Source organism: Salvelinus fontinalis, chromosome 5, assembly GCF_029448725.1.
Source record: "Salvelinus fontinalis isolate EN_2023a chromosome 5, ASM2944872v1, whole genome shotgun sequence".
Classification (NCBI taxonomy): domain Eukaryota; kingdom Metazoa; phylum Chordata; class Actinopteri; order Salmoniformes; family Salmonidae; genus Salvelinus; species Salvelinus fontinalis.
The window spans coordinates 26,670,876-26,694,395 of NC_074669.1; the positions used below are offsets into that span (position 1 = coordinate 26,670,876).

General features: G+C 43.0%; 1 protein-coding gene across 1 annotated transcript in view; it reads right to left on the bottom strand.

Moving 5' to 3' along the window:
• Positions 1-4,844: 4,844 nt before the first annotated feature.
• LOC129855419 (carboxyl-terminal PDZ ligand of neuronal nitric oxide synthase protein-like) overlaps positions 4,845-23,520 on the bottom strand; it is a 224,346-nt gene continuing 205,670 nt past the window's right edge. Inside the window, exons 11-12 of the mRNA XM_055923066.1 lie at positions 11,402-11,747; positions 4,845-10,258 (exon numbers count right to left, since the gene is read on the bottom strand). Of these exons, the coding sequence (XP_055779041.1) occupies positions 9,640-10,258; positions 11,402-11,747 (965 nt within the window). The 3' untranslated portion in view covers positions 4,845-9,639. The remainder of the gene's footprint in view (positions 10,259-11,401; positions 11,748-23,520) is intronic.

Below are 23,520 nucleotides of genomic sequence, written 5' to 3' on the forward strand. Positions count from 1 at the left end.
TGTTGCTGTCTGCCTCTTTTTTTTACTTTTTTTTATCCCCACAGTCTAGCCGCTGAGTTGAGCAGACCTCACATCCACACACGATAAATGCATAATCTAACAAGGTCTATTGATCCCTGTCATACTCTGATCGATTACCTTGCCGTGATGTTTTCAGCAAGCCTACAATTAATTGCTTTCCACAACTTTCTGGGGTGGAAGGATACAGGCTGACCGATTTAATAATAAAAAGAATATCCCACACTGGGATGGCCTGGATGTCGGGCTAACACGTCATAGTTGAACACCAAGCCAATTAGACTCGGGTGGTAAACACAATGATGCCTTGAATACATATGAACCCATGCATGAGTTAGTGCTGTATCAAGACCAGGGGTTGGAACCGGTTCGAGGAACAGAATCCGAACCTTGCTCGCACATGCTTTTTCAGTTATGCCTACACATTGTCTATTTGATTGAGGTCAGGGCTTTGTGATGGCCACTCCAATACCTTGACTTGGTTGTCCTTAAGCTATTTTGCCACAACTTTGGAAGTATGCTTGGGGGTCATTGTCCATTTGGAAGACCCATTTGCGACCAAGCTTTAACTTCCTGACTGATGTTGCTTCAATATATCAACATAATTTTCATCCCTCATGATGCCATCTATTTTGTGAAGTGCACCAGTCCCTCCTGCAGCAAAGCACCCATACAACATGATGCTGCCACCCCAGTGCTTCACGGTTGGGATGATGTTCTTCGGCTTGCAAGCATCCTTCAAACATAACGATGGTCATCATGGCCAAATCATCATGACACAGTTGTGTCAAGTTGACTGGATGTCCTTTGAGTGGTGGACGATTCTTGATACACATGGGAAACTTGAGTGTGAAAAACCCAGCAGCGTTGCAGTTCTTGACACACTCAAACCGGTGTGTCTGGCACCTACTGCCATACCCCTTTCAAAGGCAGTTAAATCTGTCGTTAAATCGTTCTTTAACCTGTATCCTCCCCTTCATCTACATTGATTTGAAGTGGATTTAAGGGATCATACAGTAGCTTTCACCTGGATTCACCTGGTCGGTCATGTCATGGAAAGAGCAGAATGTTTTTTTCTCCCATCTTCACAGAATACCCCATAATGACAAAGTGAAAACATGTTTTTAGAAATGTAGCACATTTTTTGGAAGATGAAAGCACCTTTTGGCGGCGGTTACAGCTGTGAGTCTTTTTGGTTAAGTCTCTAAGAGCTTTGCACACCTGAATTGTGCAATATTTGACTATTTTTAAAATTCTTCAAGCTCTCAAGTTGATGGTTGTTATTTACTAGACAGATATTTTTAAGTATTGCCATTCATTTTCAAGACGATTTTTAAGTCAACTATAACTAGGCCACTCCGGAACATTCAAAGTTGTCTTTGTAAGAAACTCCAGTGTAGATTTGGCCTTGTGTTTTAGGTTATTGTCCTGCTAAAAGGTGAGTTCGTCTCCCAGTCTCTGTTGGAAAGCAGACTGAACCAGGTTTTCCTCTAGGATTTTTTTTATCCTGAAAAAAATCATTAATCCTTGCTAATGACAAGCATACCCATAACATGATGCAGCCACCACCATGCTTGAAAATATGAAGATTGTTACTCGGTGATGTGGTGTTGGATTTGCCCCAAACATTACACTTTGTATTCAGGACAAAAGTTAATTTCTTTGCCACATTCTTTGCAGTTTTACTTAAGTGCATTGTTGCAAACAGATGCATGTTTTGGAATATTTTTTAATCCTGTACAGTCTTCCTTCTTTTCTCTCTGTCATTTAGGTTAGTATAGGTGTAGTAACTACAATGTTGTTGATCCATCCTCAGTTTTTCCGTTAAACTATGTTTTAAAATCACCATTGGCCTCATGGTGAAATTCTTGAATAGTTTCTTTCCTCTCCGGGAACTGAGTTAGGAAGGACGCCTGTATCTTTGTAGTGACTGGGTGTATTGATACACCATCCAAAGCCTAATTAACAAAGGGATATTCAGCATCTGCCTTTTTTATTTTGACCTTCTTTGAGAGGTATTGGAAAACCTCCCTGGTCTTTGTGGTTGAATCTGTGCTAGAAATTCACTACTCGATTGAGGGACCTTACAATTATATGTGTGTGTGGGGTACAGAGATGAGGCCGTCATTAAAAAAATGTTAACTACTTTTATTGAACAAGGAATTAGTCTATGCAACTTGTGCGATTTATTAAGCACATTTTTACTCTTGAACTTATTTATTAGGCTTACCGTAACAATGGTGTTAAACTTATTGACTCAAGACATTTCAGCTTTAAATGTTTCATAAATAAATAAATTCTACAAACAAAATTCCACTTTGACATTATGGGGTATTGTGTGTAGATCTGTGACACAAACTCTCAATTTAAAACATTTTAAATTCAGGCTGCAGCACAACAAAATGTTGAAAAAGTAAAAGGGTGTGAATACTTTCTGAAGGCACTGTATGGCTGTCTGTCGCAGGCATGTTAATCAAAAGGTGACCATCACGGAATTTTGGTTGGTGCGTAAAAACCTTGAATTCAGATAAATACGAAGGTGTGATCGGTCCGCACTCAAAAAGATGTTGCATAAACCTTCATTTTTTTTAGTATTCTTTAGATTTTCTTATTCAGGCATGTTCACTGTAGAGTGAGAGAGCAAGGGAGATAGAGAAATAGGCTGAGAGCAGGGGATTGAGAGACCTGCAGGGACCTAGCCCAGTGAGGATCAGCACAGCGTCCTCATCACGAGAGGATAGAAGGGGAATATGAACGGACACACACACACACACACACACACACACAATCTGATCGATAAGGCTGATAAAATCCAATTCAGCTTGCTGACGCTGCCTAATACATTGGCAGTGTAGTGTGTGTGTTGGAGGTCAGGTTATCCTATCTGAGTGAGAGTGAGTGAGAGGAAGAAAAAGGAAACTCACTAGACAGGAGGACTCTACACACTGGTGTCAGCTCAGGTGAACTTGTCACCTTTCTAATTGTGTGGCGTGCCCTAAAAAAAGTGTACACCACCTTCCTTCACCTTGAACCTGTGTAGTCCACCTGCCTATCTGGGCCTGTTTCTGTCTAGTTGGTGTATTAGACCTGGAAAGGAAGCTCCTTTTTAAACTGTTGACTAGTGAAATAGCCATTCTAATCAAATGCGGTGCATTCACTCACTCTGATTAATGAGTTGCACTGATTAACTCCCCACTGGCTCTATTAAGTGTGTGTGTTTTTACTCTGTGTTTCAGCCAGAGAGAGTCTGTTAGTCTGTCTTGGGAGAGTGATTAAACAGCCAGCTTGACTGCCTGTGTGTAGTCCTGTCCCAGACCCAATTGCGTGCATGCACACACACACACACACACACACACACGTTATGTTCTTCTATCCTCGTGGGGACCTAAACTGTATTTATATTCGAAATCCTATTTTCCTTAAGCCGTAACTCCTAATTCTAACTCTAGCCCCTTATCTTAAAATAGCCTTTATCCTCATGGGGATGTGGGAAATGTTCCCACAAGGGAGAATTGTCCTTGTTTTGCTATCCTTGTGGGGACTTTAGCTGAAGCTGGAAGCTCACATTTCCCTCACTAACTTTAAACATCAGCTATCTGAGCAGCTAACCGATCACTGCAGCTGTACATAGTCCATCTGTAAATAACCCACCCGATCTACCTACCTCATCCCCATATTGTTTTGATTTACTTTGCTGCTCTTTTGCACACCAGTATCACTACTTACACACCATCAGCTGCTCATCACCATCTGCTCATCTATCACTCCAGTGTTAATCTGCTAAATTGTAAATACTTTGATACTATGGCCTATTTATTGCCTTACCACCTCATGCCATTTGCACACACTGTATATAGACTTTATTTTTTTTCCTATTGTGTTATTGACTGTACGGTTGTTTATTCCATGTGTAACTCTGTGTTGTTGTTTGTGTCGCACTGCTTTGCTTTGTCTTTGCCAGGTTGCATTTGTAAATGAGAACTTGTTCTCAACTAGAATACCTGGTTAAATAAAGGTCAAATAAAAATGTAAAAAAAGGTCCCCACAAGGATATAAGAGCCAACACACACACACACCAGGAAATAGAGGATGATACTCAGCCACTCACTGTGTGTGTGTAAGACAGTATCGCTGCCTGGAAAATGTTAATAGTTCAAAGTTAAACCTGGATTATAACATCATTTAATTGTGTAATCCTATTTCTATTCCTTATCAGTGTGACATTCTGTCTTTCAGGTCATAGCTACATCGCACTGCGTCGCTTGGCTAAGCAGGACTTTTATAATCCTACTTGTGTTCGTTGAAGATGGGAACACTGTGATATTTAGGACGAGGAAGGAATCCAGTGGCTGCCTGCCTGCTGCTGGCTCAAATTAAAGAGTAGATGAAATATACATTAAAGCAGAGGATTTCCTCCAGTCGGTGGAATGACCTCCGACAGAGGATGTGTTACAATCAAGACGCAGCTAATACATTAATTCACTTTCATCCTTCTCAGAGGAAGTGATATAAAAACGCATTTGTTCTGTTCCTCTTCTCTGAGTCTAGTTGATAGCTAAGTAAACAGGTTTATTCTCTGGTTCACTTCATTATTCCCTTTGAAGGATGAGGGAAGGATTTGACATAAAATACAATAAAGAAGAGAACACAGACTGCTGAGACATGGCTTTGAGATGGTTACACCAAATAAATCACTTAATCTCATTTACGTATTCATCAGTGTTACATGCAGCATTTGAAGGCAATAGAAAAATGACACACATGCCATTCTGTAAGAGAGGATGTATGCAAAGTCAAGGCCATCAAATGAGGTCAGACAATAGAAATGAGTTCTACAGTGTAGACCCTTTATTTAGCTTCTACATAGAAGAGCTTTCAGAGAACAGTGACAGCAGATATTAGGTTTAAGCCAGGGTCCTGGCTAGATCTTGTAATCAGTTCCCCAGCATACTAAAAACGTGCTAAACAGTACAGCATAGAAAGGTATACAAGAAGAGTCGCCACAGTTTGCAATATGTGGTAACCATGGTGAATGGAATGTATTTTAGTAGCCCTATAAATATCCTCTAGCAAAATGCAAAAAGACAGAGGAAAATGACTGCACCCTTCAAAACAATCCAACATTTGAACATGAAAGTATTTTAAGATGTTTTATTGCCACATACACTGGATAGGTGCAGTCAGTGAAATGTGCTGTTTTGCCATTTCATTTCTGCCTCTGCTCTTAATTGCCATTCTGCAAGTATGGAGGGATACATAAATATGGAAAATACAATTATATTTGATTGTCGTCTCCACTCCCCTTTCCAGGATCCTAAATTCAGCATAAGATGTAACAGTGGCAGTATTGAATGTGACACAATTTGCCATTGTTGTGTGAGGGGAAAGAAGCACAACAGGAAATGGCCCAAAATAGACAGGAAAGCTTCTGAAAAGACAGAGAGCAAAGTCTTTTCCATTTGGTCCATAAGTTACAGGTAAAAGAGTTATATTTCATTTTTCTTCTTTATATTTTCCAGTAGCAAGAGTTAGTGTTATCCTAACAACAACAAAAAAACGAGAAAAATGTAACTGGAAAATCTAAATAAATCTCCCCCCCAAAAATATATATACAGTGCATTTGGAAAGTATTCAGACCCCTTGACTTTTTCCACATTTCGTTAAGTTACAGCTCTGGCTGGGCCACTCAAGGACATTTGAGACTTGCCCTGAAGCCACTCCTGCATTGTCTTGGCTGTGTGCTTAGGGTTGTTGTCCTGTTGGAAGGTGAACCTTCGCCCCAGTCTGAGGTCCTGAATGCTCTGGAGCAGGTTTTCATCAAGGATCTCTCTATACTTTGCTCCGTTCATCTTTCCCTCGATCCTGACAAGTCTCCCATTCCCTGCCGCTGAAAAACATCCCCACAGCATGATGCTGCCACCACCATGCTTCACCGTAGGGATGGTGCCAGGTTTTCTCCAGACGTGACGCTTGGCATTCAGGCCAAAGAGTTCAATCTTGGTTTCATCAGACCAGATAATCTCGTTTCTCATGGTCTGAGAGTCTTTTTAGATGTCTTTTGGCAAACTCCAAGCGGGCTGTCATGTGCGTTTCACTGAGGAGTGGCTGCTGTCTGGCCAATCTACCATAAAGGCCTGATTGGTGGAGTGCTTGCAGAGATGGTTGTGCTTCTGGAAGGGTGTTCCATCTCCACAGAGGAACTCTGGCACTCTATCAGAGTGACCATCGGGTTCTTGGTCACCTTCCTGACCAAGGCCCTTCTCCCCCATTTGCTCAGTTTGGCCGGATGGCCAGCTCTTGGAACTGTCTTGGTGGTTCCAAACGTCTTCCATTTAACAATGATGGAGGCCACTGTGTTTTTGGGGACCTTCAATGCTGCATACACATTTTTTGGTACTCTTCCCCAGATCTGTGCCTCGACACAATCCTGTCTCGGCGCTCTACGGACAATTCCTTCGACCTTATGGCCTGGTTTTGCTCTGACATGCACGGTCAACTGTGGGACCTTATATTGACAGGTGTGTGCCTTTTCCATATCCAATCATTTGAATTTACCACAGGTGGACTCCAATCAAGTTGTAGAAACATCTCAATGAGGATCAATGGAAACAGGATGCACCTGAGCTCAATTTTGAGTCTCATAGTGAAGGGTCTGAATACTTATGTAAATAAGGTATTTATTTTCTTTCTCCAAACCTGTTTTTGATTTGTCATCATGGGGTATTGTGTGTAGATTGAGGAATATTTTTGATTTAATACATTTTAGAATACGGCTGTAATGTGGAAAAAGTCAAGGAGTCCGAATACTTTCAGAATGCATTGTGTATATATGTCACAGATTTGTTGTTACACAATATGTTTCTTAAAATTGAAGGTGAATGTATTACAAATAATGAATAGTAAAACTTGCAGTGAAAGGGCTTCATCAGAACTGTCCATATGTCTCATAATACATAACAGGCTGTCTGTCTGTCTGTCTGTCTGTCTGTCTCTCTCTCTCACACACACACACACACACACACACACACACACACCCTTGCTCATTATGTCTTTCCTTCATTCAACCGTGGAGTAGTGAAATTATATCGACCATCTTGTAGAATACAAATCTTAAAACAACAATTACAATAATGCATAAATCAATCATAATAAATCAAATGTATGTCATATCATTCCATGTCAATCAAATATCTTTACAACTAGTTGAAAAATGTTATATTTTGCTACACTTATGACTAACTTGTATTTCAAAATAAATCATTATGTAGGTGTCAAAAATGTCCATAAATGTACAGTATATTCCTTCACATTTCAAGATCTGATATAACATACGTGGTCCGGATAGTACTGATACAGGTAAGATAGGTATTGATGCTGTAAAACAGCTTTATAACCACCTGTCTTTAGGTTTCTCATGTAGAAATAACGATATAAGACAACAGTCTAGACTCCGCATGGATTAATATGAATTATTTCCTATATATGAATTATTGCTTTAGTTTACATAATGATTATGATTAGGTTGCCTTATCAAACAGATAATCAAAAAACACCATCTGAAACAAATAGTTGAAAATACAGTAGATGCCAAGCATTTAGTTTACCATTATGAAATACATCAAGTCTTGCAAACCTCCAGACACACAAAACCATGTTTCTCGTCACAGTCTAGTTTTCAGCCATGGCCCACCATTTGGAAAACACTGGGTTGATACAATATGCTAACAATCTTGATGAAAATCATTTCCCAAGTATATCAATCTTCATGTGTCATCTCTCTCTCTATTCCAGAGATTCTAGGTCCAGACTGTGTGCTGACTGATGGAAGCACAGATCCACACACACCCTAATACCACCCCACACAGAATACCTAAGCCTTGTTCTATTGGAGTAGTAATTCCCCCGACACACTGATCTAAGGTTAGTTTTGCAAGGCACGGATGTAAAGTCTTATTAATATGTGCTACGGGCAAAAAGAGAGTGGATCTGGTTGTTCATCTCATGGAGGAGTGGAGGAGGTGGAAATAGGAGGATGGGATGAGTAGAGGGGTGAGGAGGCTGTGAGTGAGAATTGCAGCGCCAGACAGAGAGAGAGAAAGGAGTCTGTGTGTGTGTGTGTGTGTGTGTTTTCTCTGGTGCCATAATTTTTTTGCAGAAGGATTCAGAAGCTTAAAACAAATGACAACACTACCTGTGCAGCATTTTTTTGAGCTGCAATTTCTGAGGCTGGTAACTCTAATGAACTTAACCTCTGCGTCTTCCATTCCTGTGGCAGTCCTCATGAGAGCCAGTTTCATCAGAGCACTTGAAGAAACTTACAAAGTTCTTGAAATTTTCCGTATTGACTGACCTTCATGTCTTAAAGTAATGATGGACCTTCATTTCTCTTTGCTTATTTGAGCTGTTCTTGCCATAATATGGACTTGGTCTTTTACCAAATAAGGCTATCTTCTGTATACCACTCCTACCTTGTCACAACACAACTGATTGGCACAAATGCATTAAGAAGGAAAGAAATTCCACAAATGAACTTTTAACAAGGCACACCTCTTAATTGAAATGCATTGTAGGTGTCTACCTCATGAAGCTGGAATGCCAAGAGTGTGCAAAGCCTTCATCAAGGCAAAGGGTGGCTATTTGAAGAATCTCAAATATAAAATATATTTGGATTTGTTTAACACTTTTTGGTTACTACATGATTCCATATGTGTTATTTCATAGTTTTGATGTCTTCACTTTTATTCTACAATGTAGAAAATAGTAAAATAAAGAAAAACCCTTGAATGAGTAGTTATTCTAAAACTTTTTACCATTATTGTAAGGAAATAAAGCAACAGGACTGTGATTGGCACTAGTAAAACCATTACTGTCAATCAACAAATGTAAATCAAACACATACTGTACAGGCTGAACAAACCCAATTGCATGTCTGCCACAATACATATCTCAATATGTGTTGTGAGGATGACATCACCAAGACAACAGCATGAAATTACAGTCAGTGTTAATGTCGTGTTCACTTTGGTTTTCATATTCCCTGCTGAACGCTTGATATATTTCCTGAAGGGCAACAGTTATAAAAGATCATAAAAAATGTATTCTCTCTCAGCATGAAAGGGCACTATGACATTAGAAATAGATTATTTTAGAAATCTAGAATGTCTGGGTATATATATCTTCCTTCTACATTACGTTGTAAAGTTAACAATATAAAACATGACATAAAACAGTGTTATAAAACAATGTTTGGCAGACCAAGATGTTGTGGTTCTCTTGAAAAGGTTTGGTATGTCCCTTAATGATATGTTAAAATAGATACTCTTTCCACATCTCTGTCTTAAGGTTAAGCTTAGCCATAAGGTTAGCAGTGTGGTTAAGGTTAAAAATCACATTTTAAGAAGAGAAATTGTAGAAATAGGTGGGGTTTATGACTTTGTGGCTGTAGTAATTAGTGAAGACCCCTAGTCTAGGGTCTAGTCAAAAACATCCTCTCTCCCTTTCTTATTCTCACACAAACAATCTCTGTCTTCTGCTCTCCTTCTGCCAGCTCCTCTCCACATCACTGTTCCCATTATCTCTCCCTCTCTCCATCCAGAGGTTTAGTGTGTGTGTGTGTCCTTCTCAAAGCAGGTCGGGGTGTTGTTCAGGCTCATCTGTGTCTGTGACTGCTGATCCTTTCCTACAGAGGGAGCTGTTCTCCATCAGCCCATCCTCACTCACACTGATCCTGTACGGAGCTTTTAGGGGGGTGGAGGCTAGCCTGGTGTCTGCTCCCGGGGCCTTCTGCCTGGGCTCAGACGTCCTCGACCTGGGGGGGACCACGTGGTCCTTATGGATGAGGTCTGGGACAGAGAGCTGGAGCTGAATCTGGGTCTGCTCTCCCTCTCTCCTCTCCTCTGTCTCATTCCCTTCCACTCCATCCATCTTACTGCTCCCATTCGTCTCCATCTCCACCTCTTCCCTCTCGCTGTCCAAAGTGCCAGTCAGTCCGGTGAGTGTGTCTCTCTCTCTGCCATTCTCTCCGTCCTGCTCTCCCTTGGGTGGGGTCTGCTCATTGCTGATGAGAGAGGTCTTGTTGGGGGAGGAGAGGAGGGAGTGATCGGGGGTCTCGGGCGGTGTGGTGACGACGGGGTCAGACGAGATCATCATGTCCTGGGTAGTCTTCAGGGTGCGAGGAAGACGCTTTTTTTTACCGGGAGGAGGGGGTTCCAGACGAGGGAAGGAGTCCAGAGAGGTATGACTGGAAGGAGAGAGAAGAGGAAGAGACATCCATTACTACTGTAACTTTAACAATAACACATTTTTTACATTTGTTCAATCTCTCCCCGTCACTCAGTTCTCTCTCTCACTTGCTCTCTGTCTAACTTCCACTCGTTCTCCTCCCCCTTCTCTGTGTGGAACTGTGTGTTTATTTTATCAGTGGAATATTTCTCTACCTTTCCCCCATAAATGAGCATATTGTCATGGTGACAACCGTATCATTGCCATAGTGATAAGGAATGAGTCACCGCAAAGCGTACCAGTCATTTATGACTACTCTGTCTATACGTGAGCTGACAATTCACATTTCTCAACACATCAGTGTCTAAACACACATCACGGTTTTACCAATTCTATGAGTTATGCACCTGTGAAATGTCTGTCCTGGCTTCGTGTGTCAGGTAGGTGACTGAGTGTCAGTCAAGAGACAGACAGATCAATGACCAGCTACAGCGTAGACGGACAGCTCGTTCTGTCTCTTTAAACTAAGGGAGACCCAAGGGTGAGTGTGCGTGTGTGTGTGCGTGCACTGTGTATGATTAACATTAGAAGTGAGGCAATTCAACTCTCAAATATGTCTCATTCAGTCTCAGTGTGTGTGTGTGTGTGTTTAATCTCAGCTTCTGTCTAACTAACCCTCCTCTTACTTTTTATCACTTATTCACGGCCCCAGTTTGGAAAAATTCAGATTAATAATTTAAACATCTTTGACTCAACGGTTATGATCTTTTATATGGGGTGAGAGGATGCCTACTATTTCTCAGCTTAAATCGTTCCACTTTAGAGAAAATTATACAATATTGGTTTTTAGAAATAACTAGCTGTCTCTCAGTTTTACTCTTTGGATAAAACCAATGTTGGATTGAATCTCCAAGGCACAGTGTCTGAAAGCTGGGTTATAACTATTGGGCCCAGACACGTGGCGGACGTGAATATTGTATAACTGTTTGTGAGTATGTGTGATCTGCAAATGTGTGTGTGTTTGTGGTTGTGTGGGGGTTTTACTGTATCAATCCTGTGTGTGTGTGTGTGTGTGTGTGTGTCTTTTAGTGTACCCCTCCTCACCTTTAGGCAGTAGTCGTGTGTGTGTGTGTGTGTACTGTAATTGTGTATCCCTCCTTACCTATTGACAGTAGTTCGCTGGGTCATCTCCTCCATATTGCTCCAGACTGCTCCTACATTCTTGTTGACCTCTGTGACACCGATGTCTCCTATATGAGAGGGCTCTTTCCTTCGCAGCAGGTCGTTGACCTTTACCCCCACAGCCTTGCCCAGGTTCAGGGCGTTCTTCAGTCTCTGCTGACCTCCATTGGTAGTGGTGGAGGAGGGGGCGTCGGCAGGGCTGCTACCAAGGGCAGGGTTAGCTGTGACCAGGGAGCGACGGGCCGAGGCCTGGGTCAACCTGGAGGCCTGGAGCCCCTGGCCTGGAGCTCTGGAGGCGTTGGAGTTCTCAAACATACTCTGGTCTACTGGAGAGAGAAAGGGAGGCAGTGAGGGGGAGGGAGAGCATGTAAGATATAAGTGAGGGTATTGTGAGGGCACATTCAATCAATTTATTTTTAGTTTTACGCAAGGTTGCATTACAGGCACCAATGGAATGTTGCAGATATAAATGGAATGTATAGACATTTCACGTGACCTGGAGCAAAAGACAACTCCCGACATTTCATTTTAAACTGCATGTTTGTGCAACACTGTACCACATTGCAGAATGTTGCAACATCAAAAACATGTCAAAGTATGGTTTCTAGGGAGTCCGTGTAGAAAGAAAGAGCATATGGAGTCCCACAAGGCACAGTGTTATATCTGCTCAATATGGATGCAACACGTTACACAATCATCAACAAGTCATAATGGAAGCAAAGGACATGACACATGCACCTAACCACATCCACCAATCACAATGAAGCTGAAAAGGGACCACAATGCATTGCAGGATGGGTAAATGCACAAAGGAGTGGGTTGTTGTCAGTCCACATAGTACAATAATAGATTGTCTTACCTCGTGGAGAAAATCGTATCTCGGAAGGCATTAGTAAGACACAACAGGTTAATAGATTTTGGGAACACTTTATTCGGATAGCCCATCTGTAAATCCTGTAAATCCTCTACAGACTATCAGTAACATTTCAACTAACTATCTCCTAACCCTAACTTTAACGTAACCCTTACCCCAACCCTAGCCCTAACCCTTATTCCTAACCTTAGCAAGCAGTTGCTTATCAACAGATAGTTTGTTGATAGTATGACCATCTGTAGACCATCTACAGATGCTCTAAGGCATTAACGGGCACTTCAGGGGGCCAAATAGACTTTACGGCTAAATGCCGGGTTTGGCTGTAACTCTAAAAGCTATCATCTCTGGACAGAAATATGGAAAGGAACATCTTCATTAATAACTCTAGAAAAAGAGCAGTGAAACAGCGCAGCACAGGTGCTCTTGACTTGACTTTGTGTTGTTTCGGCAATTCAGACGATTTCAAAGACATGGGCCGCCACAGAGATCTTCAAATCCATTAGTGTGAGTCTTTGGCGAGACAGCTAATATAATTCTGGAGTGATGGGAGGGTGTTTGAAGGAGGGAGAGAGAGGGAGAGCAGACATCTAGGTGCTTATTTCACACAAACACAGATATCCTTTCACTGTTAGAGGCCTGCCAGGGGGAAGGATTCTCTGTAGTCTGACCAAAGAGGAGGGCTATTAGGAAGATCAGATTGAACAGAAAATCACTCTGTGTTCAGTGTGTGTTTGGATGTGAGTGTGTGTGTGACAGCTCTCAGATAGCCACAGTTCAGGCTAGAAACGCAGTTCCCACCCTTCTCTTAGCTAGACTCCCTGTCAGAAAGCTTCATAATGTTAGTGGTTTGAGTATGGGTGGGCATGATAATGAATAGCACAAACAGTCAGCTTCAGACTAAATCCTCCATTACACATTCCCTCCCCATGTTTGGCCCTGGAGCTTGTTTGTCTATGCCTGAGGCTGAGACTGTCCCTGTACTATAATACTTACCGGTCTCCCTCTCTCAATTACAGCCCAGCCTTAGCCTTGTTGCCATGTTAATTACGATTGTTAATTAAAACATAAGCATTTTTTTTCTGCAAGTGGAGAGGAGAATAAACATACAGGAACAAAATACAGAAAACACGAAAGAAAGATAATTAAATGAAAGAAAGATAGTTAAATGAAAGAAAGATAATTAAATGAAAGTGACTGAATTCTAGAAAGACAATCAGCTGTTAAAATATTGCAGTGGCACAGCACAGAAACCAGGTAGAGGAGGAGTACAGAAAGAAAGAAAGAGAGAGAAGGCAAGAAAGGAGACGTTTATTGAGCAAAAGCAAGGTCAGCGACAGACAGATTCAGAGTAAGTGCACGTTCACTCCCACACATATACAGTACAGTATACCGGTTCTCTTTACAACAGTTCAGGGAAGGACATGATGAAATGAAATAGGTTTTGTATCAGAACAAAAGACCCGAGTTAACAGAACAAAGAGAAGTCACACTATTGAGATGCACCTACAGCCTAATGAAACCGTAGTCATAGGACTAGGAAAAAGTCTTGTCACAAGTTTGGAACTTAGAATCATAGGATCCTATACCTGAAAACAGGCTAGTTTGGAGATACTGGACTTCAGTGTAACATTCCAGTTGGTTTATACTCTGTCATTCAATCTTTCATTTAAACTTCTATTTAAAGTCTAGTTAAAAGTTTTATCTCCAGTGTCACATAATTGGCTGTATAATTAACATATACCCTTAGAGAGAATGTCCGTGACAATAACACAACTTCTACATTGTTCGTCAGAGGACCCTTATATCAACCTTACAGGCTGCTCTATCTAGATGGACTCAACTTTCCCCTTCACCTAATGAAGAACTTTAGACCTTGTTCTCAGCTGTGAGTAACCCACTTCTGTCAGAGTGACTAGAACACACACACACACACACACACACACACACACACACACACACACACACACACACACACACACACACACACACACACACACACACACACACACACACACACACACACACACACACAGGGTGAAATCTGCAGTGGGTGAGACAAGGGCTGTTAGTCAGACAACAGCAGCAACCTTCCTTACAGAAATGTTGTTGTAACTGTCAGACAGGAGGTGAGTAGCAGACAATCACAGGGCAGAGTGGAGGAGAGTACGAGACAACATACCACAGGGCTGAGTGGAGGAGAGTACGAGACAACGTACCACGGGGCAGAGTGGAGGAGAGTACGAGACAACGTACCACAAGGCTGAGTGGAGGAGAGTACGAGACAACGTACCACAGGGCTGAGTGGAGGAGAGTACGAGACAACGTACCACAGGGCTGAGTGGAGGAGAGTACGAGACAACGTACCACGGGGCTGAGTGGAGGAGAGTACGAGACAACGTACCACAGGGCTGAGTGGAGGAGAGTACGAGACAACGTACCACAGGGCTGAGTGGAGGAGAGTACGAGACAACGTACCACAGGGCAGAGTGGAGGAGAGTACGAGACAACGTACCACAGGGCAGAGTGGAGGAGAGTACGAGACAACGTACCACAGGGCAGAGTGGAGGAGAGTACGAGACAACGTACCACAGGGCAGAGTGGAGGAGAGTACGAGACAACGTACCACAGGGCTGAGTGGAGGAGAGTACGAGACAACATACCACAGGGCAGAGTGGAGGAGAGTACGAGACAACGTACCACGGGGCAGAGTAGCAGAGTCCATTACTACTGATACGCAAATGAGTCTAGCGCTCAACATTTACCGTTTAGCGCCTGGCCTAGCGCACAACGGCAAGACCATTTGACGTGTGTGTGTGGTGAGAGAAGACCAATCAGTCTTAAGTGGCCGTGTGATTATTTAGCATGTTAAAAGAGCCTCCCTGGGAGGACAGATTAGCCTTTAATCTACATGAGTGAGGCTTGTCTAAGTGGGGCCAAAAAGCCTCACAGTGTGTTTGTGTGTATGATGACAGGATGAAAGCATGTTCTATTAGGAGCTATGATATGAAACTACACTTAAAGGGATAATTCACCATTTTGTCAACCAAGCCAATTTTTCTACTTATCCAAAGTTAAACGAACTAATGGATACCATTTTTATGTCTATGTGCAGTTTGACGGAAGGACGTTTTTGTCTACAGGAGCAGCTAGCTAGCAGCTAATCCTGTAGACTTCCAGTCATTGCGCTGTCGATATTAAGCAATGGCCCCAGAAACTACCTTCAACTTCCTTCAAACTGCACGGAAAGACAGGATTTTTTTTTTATTACAACCAATGTGATAATTGCGTTGTTTGCTCTATAACCTGTTAGTTTATATTCCTTGACACCATGACATACGTGTAGGCCGAGACAATAAGAAGACACAGTGGCAGAATAAATTCAACCACACCTTTGTTTCATCACAAAACCGGAGCGCAACCTCTGTCCTGTGAAGTCCACAAAGCATATTATATGTAATAGTTACATGACCTATAGCGTGGTCAAGCAAGTTAATGTTTCTGACATTTTCGGACTACTAAACTACTATTTATTTAGAACCACAGAGATTTACAGCAAGTCGCAAAAAAACAGAAGCTGCCTCCACTATTCCAGCACCATTTCAACTTCAACATTATCAAATCACCTCTGCCTAGACTAATACGGTGACAACTAACAGATACCAAAAACAATTTAGTCCAATCAATGTAAGCTAAATATGATGTGGCTGTCCATGGTTCTGATTTGTGTGTGTGTGTGTGTGTGCGCGTTCGTGCGCGTTCGCGCAAGTGGAAAAACATGTTGACTCACCCTACTTGTAGAGAAATGCCAATGCCATCCTCCTGTCTTTCATGTTGAAATGATACACAGTACACTTTTAATTTTTTGTTGTTGTCCTAGGCTCCCTGGCTAAAATGCTTGCTCGCTAGCCTAACTTCCTTTCATGGGCAACGCTAGCTAGTTAACATTAGCCTTCTTACATCTAGCTACATATTGAACTTCCATCCTCTCAGTCCAGGGAGAAATGTATGCATTTATGGTTGGATCTGAATTGCCATTTTAATCATTGGCCAGTACGGAGAATCAAGCTAAACCACAAGTCCAAATCCCTATCTCCATTCATGGCTAATAGGAAAGGGCCAATGTTAGCTAGCTAGCTAGAGTCCGGAGGACCACAACACAACAAGATGCAACAATTCAAGTTGTTTCTGTCAATTACGTATTTCTCTTGATGTGTTGTGATAGAAGTGAATCCAAATCCAAACTGGCTTCCCTTCTAAATGTATTGGGGTGCACCAGGACTATTCACAGTTGAGCTCTCTCAGTTTACCTCAACGCTGATTGGCTATTATTTTATACTTTTTTTTAATCAAGAGAGGCCAAATGCTCGCTGGCTTCCCTTGGATTCAATGCTAAGGGACGGCAACAATGTCATACTTTTTATGATCAGACCGCATCAGATAGATGGCCTACACATACAGAGACAGAGGGCACTATTTCGCTCGCTCAGATGCTTTCTCCAGTGAGATACTCTCAGCTTCTTGCGGATTGAAGAGAAATTATGAAAACACAGAGACGAAAGATAAATTATTTCTGTTTTTTTCTTGGTGTATTTTTTTAGGGGAAGCCTGGCTTCCCTTGGCATCCTTGACAAATTATATATGAGTTAATCTGACTCTGGGTAAGTCACTTAATGAGAGTGAATGCTGGGTGGGAAATTAAATTTAACAAGCTCATGAGTGGTGATTAATTTCAATCACTGACTGTTCAAAAGTAAAGCAGTGTGTGCAATTACCGGAGATTAACGGAAAATTAGGTACTTAAAGAAAATAGGCGAAACATTTAAAAGGTCAGATGAACTCGTGGATACCATTTTTATGTCTCTGTGTCCAGTATGAAGGAAGTTAAAGGTACAGTAGTTTTGTGAGCCAATGCTAACTAGCTAGCGTTAGCACAATGACTGAAAGTTTATGAGTATTTGCTAGCATGCAGATACAGTTGGCAACTTCCTTCAAACTGCACTCAGAGACATTGTATTCACCAGTTCATCTGACTCTGGGAAAGTAGATAAAGGGCCTCATTGACAAAATCATGGTCTCCCTTTAAGATCAGTTACAAGTCTAACTTTGGAGCCAGACATGTCCCAGAAAGCGAGATCTCCTGTTCTCCTGACTCAGAGAACAGTAGTCCAGCCACATACTGTATTGTACACACCCAGAGCACAGCTATTGTAGGCCAAACATCTATAATTCACACACCCTTGTTTTTTAAATATGAATCATTAAAATAATGGGGTTTTGACGGTGGGTGGGGAATGAATCATTTAAATCCTGTACACTACGGTAGCTGGAAGGAATCTGAGAGCAATAGTTTTCATTCTCTAACCCCCCACTGAGTCATACACCCCCCCTGCTTCCTGTCTCCTGTGGCTTGTAACGGGAGGTCAGAGGTCAAAGGTTAGACCAAGAACAGCAGGGGTTGATGGGATTATGTGTTCTCCCCCTGTCCCGACAGACTACAGCTCTGATCTATGACCTCAGAACAAGGCTTTAACAGCCTATTAGCCAACACCCCCCTAACCATACCCAATGTCCCTCACATCATTCTCCACCCCAACAACTCCCTCATCTTCCTCACCCAGCAACCCGCAACCCAGCTCTGTCCTTGGGCCCCTAGTAAATGCTTTTAAATGACGGGACTCTAAAGGGCCAGTGTGTTTACATGTCTGTGAGTGGAATGGAAAAAGCACAAAAGAGCAAGAGAACAGAGTACAGGGGGAGAGGATGGGTAGAGCAGGGAGGATGAGAGGACAGGTCGTATTCAGGTTGGGAGGAGAGCGGAGGAGAGACATTAGGAAATGAGGAGAGGAAGAGAGGAGAGGTTGTCACAGACATTTTTGTAAGCTTTCATTCCCATCCATATCAAAGAGCTCCAATCAATATTTAATCTAGCAATTTGCCACACCACTGTCTGTCTGGCCCTCTAAGACCCTGCTCTCTCTCTCTCTGTGTGTGTGTGTGTGTGTGTGTGTGTGTGTGTGTGTGTGTGTGATATATTCCTGAGTCAGCAGTAGATGCATGGTGTGTGAGCAGTGAGACCGATTCAAGACCGGAGCAAATCGAGTCCAAGTTAAGACAAAAACCAGGGGTGAGACCGAGTCAAGACTGAAACTGGGAGAGGATCCAGGAGTCCGAGACCAAGTCAAGCCCAAGACCAGAAAAATGTGGGTCCAATTCAAGACCATGGTTGTAATCGTGTTAAAAATGCCCAGTATTTCTGTGATTATATTTCAGCACAACATATGGTTTCTTTAGACATTCAGAATGGTGAGAAAATACATGCTGATGGAAAATAGAGCCACTCTACAAATTATTACTAACCCCAAAAGGTCTATAATAGATTCAGCTTTGTATAATACACTCAAGAAAAACGATTATAATTCTCATAGTGACTCAGGAGTAACATTAAAGAAGAAAAATATGCCTCGCCAACGTTAGACAACTATTCAGAAAACCCTCAAAATGCTTACATAAGTAAATTAAATCAATGATGAGAGAATAGTGAGCTCAACGGCATTATTTTGCTAAGTGCAGATATGTATTATAGGTAATGAAGGTGTAGTGGACTTCTTAGAACGCTACAGACTTTGTGGCGCAGCAGAAACATCAGCGGACCCAAATCCAGAGGTTGTGAGTTAAAATCCCAGATGGGGTCATATTGAAAAGTCAGTGCTAACTGATCATGTTAAATGTAAAGATTGTCATTGATGAACGATTTGTACACTATTTTACCTTAAAACCCGCCATTCCATTTTATTACTTCCCTTACAAAAGAAACATGACATTTGCAGTTTTCAGATGTTGAGCTGAAATTCTCATGTGACAAAGGAGAACCGTGGGTTCAGTTGTGAGCATACGGCTCACGTGTGAACATGTAGTCAATATATAGTTCACATGTTAACACCACCTCTCACAAGTGAGGAGAATAACATGTTTTCACCTCACATGTGAATTGTAGATCCCCATGTGGAATTGCATTTTCACATTTGGAATTTCATTTTCACATGTGAAACTTTATATTTGCACTTTTACATTTGAAAAATGTTTGCATGTGAAAATTGAACTCTCTCATGTGGAATTGCATTTTCACATGTGAAAATCGAATTCGCAATTTCACATGTGGAATCATTTCAACTGTTGTCATGTGTAGTTTCATGGTATCACATGTTGAAAATGTGCATCCTCATGTTGTCACATTTATTTCACGAGATCACGTTTTCATATGTACTCAAATGTTTTCACATGTCGTTTCATGTTATCAAATGTTGCTTTTACATGTGGTCACATGCTATCACAATAACTTCACATAAGATCACAAGATCACATGTGATGTTCATGTGGTTTTCCCGTAAGTGACATGCACACACACACACACACACACACACACACACACACACACACACACACACACACACACACACACACACACACACACACACACACACACACACACACACAAAAAAAACATCCAAAACCTACTGTCGAAGTTAGCAGAGGCCAACTAGAATGTTGGAGATGACGGGAGCTTGTAGAACCAGGGTTCCCAGAACACGACACACACACGCACACCTGTCAGCTGTGAGATTAATGACTGTGTCAGCCCCCAAACAGAAAAGAAAAACCTCAGGAGCACAATAATGAGTCCTCTAACCTCCAGATGAATGAACGTTTTGAATCCTGTTACAGCATATGCCCTTCCAACAATGAAACTCTCCTCGAACCTGACATAGCACACGCACTTCCAACAAAGGAACTCTGCTGAAAGTGAGCACTGCTTTCAGACCCTAGACTTTAAGTTAATGAGGGAGAAGGGCCTTTGTAGCATATATCAGTACAAATAGAGATGACTACCTATTCGTTTTCATGCGTAGGCTGACACACGCATGTGCATAAGCAAGCACAAACAAACAGCCTCGCACACACACAGACCCACCAGACATCCTCTTTATCTGCAGACACGGTTGGGCTAAGGCATGCACTGACATTTTGACTAGATTTAAATTATGATGTGAGAAGATGCAGGGAGCTCAGAACAACATGGTAAACAATATGGTAAACATCGATGTAAACACCAACAGCAGCTAAATATCAGAACTGGAAACCAAAATCCTGTTAGTCTCATCCTTCACTCCATTTCTCTTCCTGCCTCTCTCCAACACCTTTATCTGGCTCTGTCCATCCCACTGGGCACAGATGTCAATTCAACATCTATTCCATGTTGGTTCAATGTAATTTCATTGAAATGACGTGGAAACAATGAGTGTATTCCCAGTGGGATCCCTCTTCCTCCTCTCTGCCTGGCTCTCTCTCGTTCCCTCTTCCTTCTCTCTGCCTGGCTCTCTCTCGTGCCCTCTTCCTCCTCTCTGCCTGCCTCTCTCTCGTGCCCTCTTCCTCCTCTCTGCCTGCCTCTCTCTCGTTCCCTCTTTCTCCTCTCTGCCTGCCTCTCTCTCGTTCCCTCTTCCTCCTCTCTGCCTGGCTCTCTCTCGTTCCCTCTTCCTCCTCTCTGCCTGGCTCTCTCTCGTTCCCTCTTCCTCCTCTCTGCCTGGCTCTCTCTCGTTCCCTCTTCCTCCTCTCTGCCTGGCTCTCTCTCGTTCCCTCTTCCTCCTCTCTGCCTGGCTCTCTCTCGTTCCCTCTTCCTCCTCTCTGCCTGGCTCTCTCTCGTTCCCTCTTCCTCCTCTCTGCCTGGCTCTCTCTCGTTCCCTCTTCCTCCTCTCTGCCTGGCTCTCTCTCGTTCCCTCTTCCTCCTCTCTGCCTGGCTCTCTCTCGTTCCCTCTTCCTCCTCTCTGCCTGGCTCTCTCTCATTCCCTCTTCCTCCTCTCTGCCTGGCTCTCTCTCGTTCCATCTTCCTCCTCTCTGCCTGGCTCTCTCTCGTTCCCTCTTCCTCCTCTCTGCCTGGCTCTCTCTCGTTCCCTCTTCCTCCTCTCTGCCTGGCTCTCTCTCGTTCCCTCTTCCTCCTCTCTGCCTGGCTCTCTCTCGTTCCCTCTTCCTCCTCTCTGCCTGGCTCTCTCTCGTTCCCTCTTCCTCCTCTCTGCCTGGCTCTCTCTCGTTCCCTCTTCCTCCTCTCTGCCTGGCTCTCTCTCGTTCCCTCTCTCCCCATCCCTGGCAGTGTGGGTTCTTGTCTCCTTTGAGGCTGCAGTGACAGCCTGTTACCTCTGCAGTGACAGCCTGGGCTTCAATGCTGCCAGTTAGGGTTTTATGTGAAAGAAAGAGAGAGGGAGAGGGGTAGGGAGAGCATCTTCTCTTTCATCATTCCAGAAATACCAAGTCAGTGTCACTAAAATCCTACGCACACACAGTTAGAAGCACAAATGGAATGGCCACCCCATCTGTCTGCCAATGAAATCCACAGCTGTGTGTGCATGCGAGAGTGCGTGTGCGTGCATGCTGTCTTGTCAATTCCACAGCAGCCTGCTCAGTCTCCTTGGGTGACCCACGCTCCGTTAACCACAGAGCTAGGAGTTTGGCTTTATTTAACATTGCCACTAGGCCACTGTGTGTGACAGTGACGTTGATGCTGTTGTGGTGGCTGGGAGCGCAGGGACAGAAAGACAAGGACACCATGCCTCGATCTGAACATTTCAAACTCCTTTCGGTGTCATTGTGATCTCTGGGACCTGTCCCCACCCCTGCAGCCCCACGTGGTGTCTCCCAGCACCCTGTCATTTCTTCTGTCACCGTGAGAAACTATAATACTGTCAGAGGGGTAGGGAGTCAGAAGAACTTTCAATCTATGAAGCGTCACACAAACTTTTCTGACTGACTTTGTTTTATATTTCACAGTGGCAGGGCTGAGTGTGTGTTTGATAGGGTGGGTGTGTGTGTGTGTTGATTGGGTGTCTGAGTGTGTATGGCAGTTTACACAGTGCATATAAAACTTCATTAGAGCATCTGTCTAAATATTAAACAAAGAATCAGTGAGGTGTGCGTGCGTGCGTGTGCGTTTTAGTCAGGGTGAGTGATGAGTCCTTATTGGTAGATTAAGCGTGGAAACGTGACTAGGTTTCAGAATGGAGATAATTGATTCAGGTCCGGAGCCAATCACTCTTATAAATCATCAATATGTCCTTCAGCAGGGAAGAAACGGAGAGGAGTGGATAAGAGGGGAGGAAGAGAGTAAAGGAGGAGGAAAAGAGTATACATAGGGAGTGTTGAGAGAGAGAGAGAGAGAGAGAGAGAGAGAGAGAGAGAGAGAGAGAGAGAGAGAGAGAGAGAGAGAGAGAGAGAGAGAGAGAGAGAGAGAGAGAGAGAGAGAGAGAGAGAGAGAGACAGAGACAGAGACAGAGACAGAGACAGAGACAGAGACAGAGACAGACAGAGAGAGAGAATATGTTCTGCCCCCTATTTTTTCTAATTAACTCTCTCTCTCTGTATTTCTCACTCCCTCACGGACCTCATACCCCCTCTCCTACCACAGTGAGATGGCCCAGGGTGAAAAACAGGTTCAACTACATGGTGATCTGGATGAGCAGAGTAAGGCAGAGAGGAGAACTGAGACGACCACCATGCTAACTAATGGATGAGTACAGTTTAGACCTCACTCACCCTCTCAAGGAGATCACAGAGAGGGTTAATTGGAGGCAGTATGATAACTGCTCACACACACACACACAGCACTCTGGGTCAGGTGGGTTACACAAACATGAGAATCGAAACTTCAGAGATCAAACAGTTTGCTTTTAAGTTCTTTTGATTGTCACCTTCAATTCTCTGCTCTCTATTGAACCTGATGCAAGAGATGAGCTGAGGATAACAGACTGAGAGGAAGTGACTTGACTTACTGTGGGCCTTTTATATACTACTGTATATAGTTATTTCCATAACGTATTTACTACCCACACAGAGTGTTGTCATAGGGTGCCTAGGGTTTAATAGGAGCAGTATTTGGCAGGTGCTCTAAGTCAGTGTTAGTGCACAAGGTCTTAAAGGGGAACCGTTTCTGGTAGGCGCTCTAGTCACTGTTACGGAACAAAGTATTGTAAATGAATGAAAAAGCAACAGCATACCGGGAGGTCTGAATAATCCCGGATTGACATAAATTAGACACCAGTTAGAGCGGGGGAGGGGTGGTGCTGTGAAAACCCGTGCACACATGCTTCCAAAACACAGATTATTCAGAAACAAAAAGCACTGGAATAATACGGTATCAACCAACATAACACATAAAACACAGCATCACATGACCATGTAGA